This window comes from Lutjanus erythropterus, chromosome 1, assembly GCF_056507025.1.
Source record: "Lutjanus erythropterus isolate fLutEry1 chromosome 1, fLutEry1.hap2, whole genome shotgun sequence".
NCBI lineage: Eukaryota > Metazoa > Chordata > Actinopteri > Lutjaniformes > Lutjanidae > Lutjanus > Lutjanus erythropterus.
In genome coordinates this window covers 36,059,147-36,067,808 of record NC_139317.1, presented here as the reverse complement: position 1 = coordinate 36,067,808, position 8,662 = coordinate 36,059,147, and the positions used below count along the sequence as shown (strand labels likewise).

Sequence of the window (8,662 nt, the reverse complement as noted above, 5' to 3'; positions counted from 1 at the left end):
AAGGACGAGTAAAAGTACACGTGAAAGTCTACTCATATAAGAACAAGTACCCCCAAAAAACTACATAGTTACAATACTTTGAGTATTTGTAATTAGTTACTTCCACTCCTGCTATTATGACACACTAGAATCGTTACCATACTAAAATAATGTGGCTGGGTTGCATCAACAATTCTTAATGGTGTAAATTATGTTGCACCAAACTTTTACACTATCTTAAAATGAAGAAGGGTTCAATTTAAACCCCTCTTTAGACCTCAGTTTATTTTTTACCCTAAACGTAGATTAAATTTAAGTCTGTTGCACCAAAACATTAAACTCCAATTTAAAATGTTATCCAGTATTAACTTTAAACTTACACTTAAGAGGTTTTTCTTTTTAAATGTCTGCCTTTTTGAGATGTATTAAGCAAAATACTGAAGTTACTAAAAGAAATTTAAGGGACAGCCTCAACCCATCTGAGTTTTATCACGTGTCTGTTCTTTCTTTCACTCCACTTTATAATTCCGCCAACAAGTTCTTCTCAAAGGGGAATAAACCGGTTCTCTTCCGAGCCATCATGAATGTGATAAATATTCAAACTAACTTTTTAGCCAGCTAGCACACAATAGGACATGTTTTTCTTCTTACTTTTTTTTTAAAGCTAGTTCACAAACAATTTAAAAAAAACTAAAAAAAAACTTTTTGGCTAGCTTTCAAACAATGACACATTTTGTTAACTTTTAAACCAGCTAGGAAACAAGGGAAATTTTTGTAAAGGAATACAGATTTGATTTATGAAACTGAGATTAGTTTTTAATAGTGGAACAGAGTTCTGCTTATTTATTTATTTATTTTTTATCTGGATTTACTCTTTTTAAGCCTAGTTTTGTTGAACTCTGATTATAATTTATCTAGATTAAATTAATCCTTGTTGATACAACCCAGTCTGCATATTTATTTCACTGTGCATAAAGACAGGGTTGGTGGTGTGCATAGGATAAAGAGAAGAAGAAGTCATCCTTTGAGATATACAAAGGATAAAAAGAAATGACACACAAAAAAATGAATAAATAAACGAGACAAAAAAAAAAGACTAGAGAAAGAGACAAACACATGTAGTAAAGAAAAGTAACAAAAAAAAGGAATTAGGAAATGTTTCAAACAGCAAGAAAATTAAAAAATGCCCTAGCCCCTTGAACAAACCAGGTTAGTTTATTTGTGCAATAGTTCCATCAAGTGGTTGCATGATGAAAATACAACCAGTAAGGAACTAATGACTTGGTCATGCAGCTTTTTCCTTCAGTATTTGTCCTTTAAATATTTCAAATGAACCATTTTAATTCAGTTGAGACAGAGCTTCTGCTTTTTCAAAAACTTTAATTCCTCTTTATGGTACTCCTAAATGCTGTACTATCACCCTGAAAACTTCTGTCGACAGGACGGGGAAGTTTCATCACAGCTCAGTTAGCAACTTAGCAATGAGCATTAGTGTGGCAAACTAAATTTAAACCCCTTTGAATATTAAGCAGCTAACGGTGCAACACATTTCTTTTGTTCTGTTTTTGAAAAAAAAAAAACAACAAGTAAGTAATTTCACTGTTGCTTTGTGATGTATTCATACTTGTATTATAGCATGCTGTAAGTCAGCTTTGTCGGTGTTTGACATGTTTTGAAATTTCATTTAATTTCATTCGCTGGCAAGGGAGGGCGAGGCTTGCTTTCTGTATTACAGAAAAAAACTTGATGGCAGAACATTTTGCTTTCAGCTGTGGAATGAGGAAGAGGCAAGTCTAAAGTGCGTCAGCGTCACTACCCCTGTGGCAGATGGAGGGAAGGAAACTGTAATGTGAGTGACAATCTTACAGTGCTGTTACTGTGTGACTCTGAAGTCTGTCAGGTTAAACTTGTGTGTTTATATATGTGTTAAATGAAGGTGGTCAATGTATTTGGATCAACCACAAAAAAACTATATTGTTAGTAAGGACACTGATCCCTCTGAATGAGATCAGAATGAGAGTGAAAGTTGTAGTAGCTTCTGCAGTAGCATGATGACATTTTGGGATTTTTCTGTGCAAGGTTGAAATTGTGGAAGCAGCAGAAGTACATGTTGGATATCTCTGAGTATGGACACTGACATTCAAAGAGGATGTTTGCACAGGAGCTTGTGCTAAAACAACGATCAGAGATACTGCATGCGCTGTGCTGCAGTGGGTCAGCTGAACATCTGGAACGGGTCCTGGACATACTGCTGGCCCAGGGGGAGCTCACATGGGAGGACTACCAGAACATACAGGTACCAGGCAGGGCGCTGTATGCCAATGCCAGACAGCTGCTCGACCTGGTTTATACAAAGGGTGTGGATACTTGTGGCGTCTTCTTTGCTGCTCTTAAACAGGTCCTGCCTGAAGCGCAGGGAGTTGGCCTCTCTTTTTCAGGATGCAGTTCAAATCTAGAAGAAAAAGAAGAATTCCAGAGCACTTCTACACAGACTCTTCTGACTCACAGACCAAGCCTGGTCAGCAAGCTACAAAGCTGCACTGATGGTGCTCTGGAAGCTCTCGTCATATCGGGACACTTCACCTCAGCAGACTGCGATGAAGTGCGCCTACCAATACACACCCCCTCTCAGCAGGTACTGTGGCTACTGTTCTTTAGCTAGTCAGTTGTCTTGGAATGAAACTATTACTACTTAGGCCTCTGTATTCCCTAAGGAATATACACCATTAACAACAGCCCTCAAATGAAAAAGTAGTGAAACTGATCCTTGGTTTTTGCATTTTTCTAATATTGCTCAACATACCTGCAGCCATTTTTTGTTGCTTAAAATAGATTTGGTTCTCAATTTGAAATGCCTTTGTTCAGGTACTCATTTTAAAAAATAATTTGGGGCCTTTTCACTTTGTTGCCGAGAACAAGATAAGAATACTAATCCTACCACATATCATAACTGTACAGTTAATATGATGCCAGCACCAGCAGCCTGTTAACTTAGAGAGAAACGGCTGGCCTAGTTTTGTACAAAGATAACAAAATCCACCTACCAGCTCTTCTAAATGTCACTATCAAACTAGTCTCTTCCAGAAAGTTACTGTGACTGGTTAAAAAATAGTCTGCAACATAACCTCCCCTAAGCACATTAACACATCTTTTTGTACACTTAAGATTTTGCATGGATATACAACAAAATCCTAAGCTGAAGGTGAGTGAAATTGAGGGGGGGTGTAAGTTACGTGTTTTTTCCTACCTTTGGCCAGAACAAAGCTAGCTGTTTCCCCATTTCCAGTCTTTGTGCTAAGATAGGGTAACTGTCTGCTGGTGCTACTTTCATACTTAACATGCAGACATTAAAGTTCAAGTATCAAGGACACTCTAAATAATCATACCTACATACATGCCAAAATGCTTAACAGTAATAGTAAATCCGTTTCATTCATGTATCAATCAGGCAAGGCGTTTGCTTGACCATGTCAGATCAAAAGGAGAATCAGCGGCAAAGGTTGTGCTGCAGTACATTCAGCAAAAAGAGGAATCTGGATCGCTACAGAACCAGGGGAAACTGTCTCTTCCCAAAGGTATGTCATTCACCTAATCATACCAAAAACTGTATTAGAGTATGCCATTTTATAGGCAACTATTATATAGGATTCTACATGCAACCTAAATATATAACAGATCCCATCTGAAAAATACAAAATTTATGCATTTCCTTGGTGGTGCTCAGTTGGTCAAGCTTAGCTGAAAAATGACTCATTCAAGAATGTGAAAAGACCAGTTGTTTGTACACCACATTTCATATATGCAGATGTATCATTTTGTAGTGATGTGTGTGTCTTGTAGTTTATCTCATATGTATGCTTTCTGTTACAGAGTTTGTAAAGTATCAGAAGAAGCTCAGCAGTTCTGTGTCTGCCCAGTCTTGCTTTCTCAGCACTTATGGCGGGACCAGTCACATGTCTCTGGATGACATTTATACTGAGGGCCAGCTGGAACTAGCTCATGGCAGTGCTGATGTCCATAGATCTTTAGGCTTAGAGGACATAGTTGGTACAGTGGGTACAGTGAACGAGGAGGCTGACACGACGCTAGTGTCAGGGGAGGCAGGCAGTGGGAAGAGCACCTTACTCCAGAGGCTGCACTTACTTTGGGCTCAGGGGGCGGCCCTCCAGGAATTTCTCCTTCTGTTTCCTTTCAGCTGTCGCAGGTTGAACTCAGAGCAGAGGGACCTGTCTGTCCAAGAACTGCTGTTTCAGCACTGTTGCTGGCCAGACAGGGAGCAGGAGGAGATTTTCCAGTTCATCCTGGACCACCCACATCTCATCCTCTTCACTTTCGATGGCCTGGATGAGCTCAAGCAGAGCTTTTCAGATGAACACAGGGTCTGCTGCCCCACCCAGCGTGCACCTGTTCACATACTATTGTTCAACTTAATCCAGGGTTCCCTCATGAAGGGAGTGCAGAAAGTGGTAACTAGTCGCCCAGAGGCGGTGGGGCCTGTGTTGAAGAAACACCTTCGCAAAGAGGTCTTCCTGAAAGGCTTCTCTCCGAGTGGTATTGACTGTTTTGTGAAGAAGCATCACAGTGACCCTACTGTGGCTGCTAAGGTTTTGGAGTCACTACAGACAAACACTGCTTTACTTGGACTGTGCCACAGTCCAGTGCTCTGCTGGATTGTCTCTCAGTGCCACAAGGAGCTGCTAGGCTGTGGAGAAGGCAGCCCACAAACAATCACAGACGTGTACCTAATGATCTTACAGCACTTTTTACAGCGCCAAAGCTCCCTGAAGAGCACTGTAGGGGCTGGTTGGCTTCAGGAGCACCTGAAAACAGTCTTGCATCTAGGGCAGCTTGCATTTGAGGGCATAGAAAACACCTTTTACATCTTCTCAGGTACAAACCTGGAGACATATGGTGTAACTGAGAAGGATATCTGCATGGGCTTTCTCATACAAAGCAAAGACATGTCCTCACAGACCCACAGTAAACGCTATGAATTCCTTCATGTGACCATGCAGTGTTTCTTTGCTGCTCTATACATCGTTCTGTCAAATAACACTGACCGTTCAACCATCCCTAAACTGTTTGAGCTGAAGGACATGAGGGAGACAGATCTGAGCAGCACATGCTTCAGGAGCTGCTTGCCTTCCACCTACCAACAAGAGAGGACTTCAGAAGGGAAGTCTACAGCAGCCGAAACACCAAATCTGCAAATCACAGCCACCTTTGTGTCAGGACTACTGTCCAAGCGGCATCAAAGCTTGTGGCTCCACTGCTGCCCTGGTGCTGTGATGGAGAAGAAGGCCAGACAGGTTGTGAAATGCCTGTCCAAAGGCATGCAGAAACATTTCAAGTCCATCCCTCAACCTGTAGAGGGGGAGAAGAAGAGCATGCATGCAATGCCGGACTTTGTCTGGCTTATCAAATGCATCTATGAAATGCAGGAGAGCAGGATTGCTAAAGATGCCATGAGTAAGCTGGAGGTGGACCACCTGAAGCTGACCTACTGTAACATTGGTCCTGTAGAGTGCACAGCACTAGCCTATGTGCTCCAGCATTTAAGGAATCCTGTAGGCCTCCAGCTGGACAACAACTCAGTAGGCGATGTTGGAGTGGAGCAGCTTCTACCCTGCATGCACATTTGCAATTCCCTGCAGTGAGTATGAAAAGAATACATTCTTCTTCCCATCTATTCATTATAGTGATCTAAGCAGGGTTTCCCCCGGCAAATTTGTTAGGCCTGGAGGCAAGACTAATGGCAGCTTTAAGGGTGGGCCGTATAATTTCTGTTATAACATAATCATACATGGAAAGGCATAATTGAGAAAAGCCATAACACAGATTTCATAGGGCCCTAGATTAAAAAATGCTTTAAAAGTACATCCACTGAAAATGAAATTCTCTGATGCTTAGGCCCAGTTGGGGGTCAAATTGGGCCACCAGGCTTGCAATACACCAGGGGAAACCCTGTTAAGCTTGCACAATAGCATTTACTACAAGGAAGGAAAATATGTGTTACACTTAAGTGTCCTATATTTTTTGCTTTTATCAGCCTCAGGAACAATAACATTACAGATGAGGGGATCCGTAAACTGATTGCTAAAGGTATCCAGTGTGACAACTTCCAGAAAATTGCGTAAGTATTGTCAAGAGGATTAATCATTAACATCATCATGAAGTAAGAAGCAAGTAAGAAATGATATTTGATGAATTATCTTTCATAATCACTTTATTTCTCTCTAGGCTCTTCAACAACAAGCTGACCGATGCTTGCACACAGCACTTTTCTCATCTTCTGAAGACCAAGCAGGATTTCCTTTCTCTACGGTCAGCACCAAACTGCATTTTCTTTACAGATAATAATATGCATTAAGTCTGTGTAGTGTAAAATAAACAGCAAATTAATTTCCTATTTTCTTTTAGGCTAGGCAACAATAATATAACAGCAGAAGGAGCAAAGCAGTTGGCAGAGGGACTGAGAGTCAACCATTCACTGCAGCATTTAGGGTAAAGGTCTTCCTAAAAAAAATCCATGCATCTTATTAGTGGAGCATTTCTGTTTACTGTACTAGTATTTCTTTGTCTTCTCAGACTTTGGGGCAATAAGATAGGTGATGTAGGTGCAGAGGCCCTTGCCAGAGCCCTGGAGGGCAGCAAAAGTCTATTGTGGCTGAGGTAATGTTTGCTTTCAAAATATGCACATGTAAGGTAGACAGTGTGGCAAATGTAATAAAAGTATGAAATTCCACATACATGTGAGGTTGCATAATGACCAAAACTGTGTGTATATATCAGTTGTACAATATGTTTTATGTAATGACAGCCTGGTTGGCAATGGTGTAGGCAGTGCAGGAGCGTGTGCCCTCGCCAACATTATCAAGACCTGTTCGTCACTGGAAGAAATTTGGTATGTTGTGTTGGAGACAAGTCATACTTGTATTGACAATGCACATGACATTTGAAATACTGAATGGATGACTTGACATTTGAGCTCTCACTGTACAATTGTACATAAATTACTCCACCCTCTTGCCACCCTCTTATTTCCTGTAAAAGGTTGACAGATAACTGCATAACCAGAACAGGGGTGGAACGTCTGATTCAAGCCCTAGAACACAACCCTCATGTGAAATCAGTATGGTATGTGATGAGGACTGAGCCATACACTCACAAATACAAATGTTTACAATGTTTGTTTCTTATGGGGTAGTAAATATGATTGGTGGTTGTTTGCATCCTGGATTTGGGGCAATGCATAGCTGTACTGTTAGTTTGAGAGCCAAGAAATACTTTGGTTGGTGACCCTGCATCCCACTTCCACCAAACAAGACTGTTTTTTGTTGTTTCTATTTCCAGACAGGTTGTGCTTTGTCAGTGATTGATTTTTTCTTTTCTTATTATACTGCAGGTTGATAAACAATGACCTCAGTTTGGAGGAGGTAGAGGAGATGACACAACGTGAATCAAGACTGACCTTCTGATTTTGTTTTAAGCTGTCTCAGGACTGTATTGCATTGAACTGTTTGTATTTATTACAGAAGTAATTTTCTATTAAAATGTGAAATGAAAAATGTGCTTTTGTGGATCTTTGTTTTCTGTTCAGATGATCAAAATGTAACATTTCATGGTTTATTCAAATACAAAAATATTTCCACCTTTATCTTGGAATCTTTTAGAGGTGTAGGTGGTGATACAATCACATAACAAGATATCACCACCCCCACCAAAATTATTACTACTATTACTAAGAGCTGCATTGATTGGTTGATTAATCAATAAGGCAATCGAAAGAAAATTAATCACCTATTATTTTGATCATTTATGAATCGTATCAGTCATTTCTTGAGCAAAAAAAAGTCAAGATTTGCTAGAGAAATGACTTTTTGCTTTCTTTTAAAGAGTAAATATTGTATCGATTAATTGGGAAAATAATCTTCAACTTAATAATGGAAATAATCATTAGTTATAGCCCTACTATTACTACTACTACTATGGCTACTAATAATAATACAGGTCATTGAACAAATTCACTTAAGTTACTTTAAGTATAGTTTATAGCTACTTTATTCTTCTCCTCTACTAAATAATAGAGAGAACAGCTAGACAGCTAGTTACTAGTGTCAGATGAAAACTGTCATCAAAACATGAAATTATTTTAGAAAATATATTAGATTGACATACATTAAACTTCCCACCAGTATAGTATAGCCTATTATATAACAGCAGTGAATAACACTACCTCATACTTCAACCAGCTGCAACACTTCAATGCTTCATACATAAGAATGCATCATTAATAATAATATCATAATATAATATAATATAATATAATATAATATAATATAATATAATATAATATAATATACAACACATAATATAATACATAGTGCCCTGTAATGGGCAAATTCTACACATTGAGCTCTTTTACTTTTGATTGTAAATAAATGTTGCTGATAAATTATAATTATCTACTTCTAATTAATCTAATTTTAGTCAATTTTAAATTTTGAATGCTTACCTGTTATAGTATATTTCTTCATAATTTAGTATTGCTTCTTTTATTTAATTGTGCTGTAAATACTCCTTTCACTACTGCCTGTATTTCACCAGAGACAGCATCATCTGAATGCCACGCTTCAACCTAACTATATGTTCTGCCATTCATGGGAAAACCCCATCGAGTGGG

The 8,662-nt window shown here is 39.1% G+C and overlaps 1 protein-coding gene across 1 annotated transcript; it reads left to right on the top strand.

Annotated features, from left to right (window-relative positions):
- The first annotated feature begins 1,594 nt into the window (after window positions 1-1,594).
- nod2 (nucleotide-binding oligomerization domain containing 2) lies at window positions 1,595-7,531 on the top strand. The gene is made up of 10 exons (XM_084720838.1): window positions 1,595-2,614; window positions 3,428-3,554; window positions 3,850-5,632; window positions 6,029-6,112; window positions 6,220-6,303; window positions 6,400-6,483; window positions 6,568-6,651; window positions 6,800-6,883; window positions 7,033-7,116; window positions 7,385-7,531. The coding sequence occupies exons 1-10, from the start codon at window positions 2,129-2,131 to the stop codon at window positions 7,455-7,457; spliced, it is 2,973 nt and encodes a 990-aa protein (XP_084576964.1). The 5' UTR covers window positions 1,595-2,128; the 3' UTR covers window positions 7,458-7,531.
- Window positions 7,532-8,662: the final 1,131 nt, after the last annotated feature.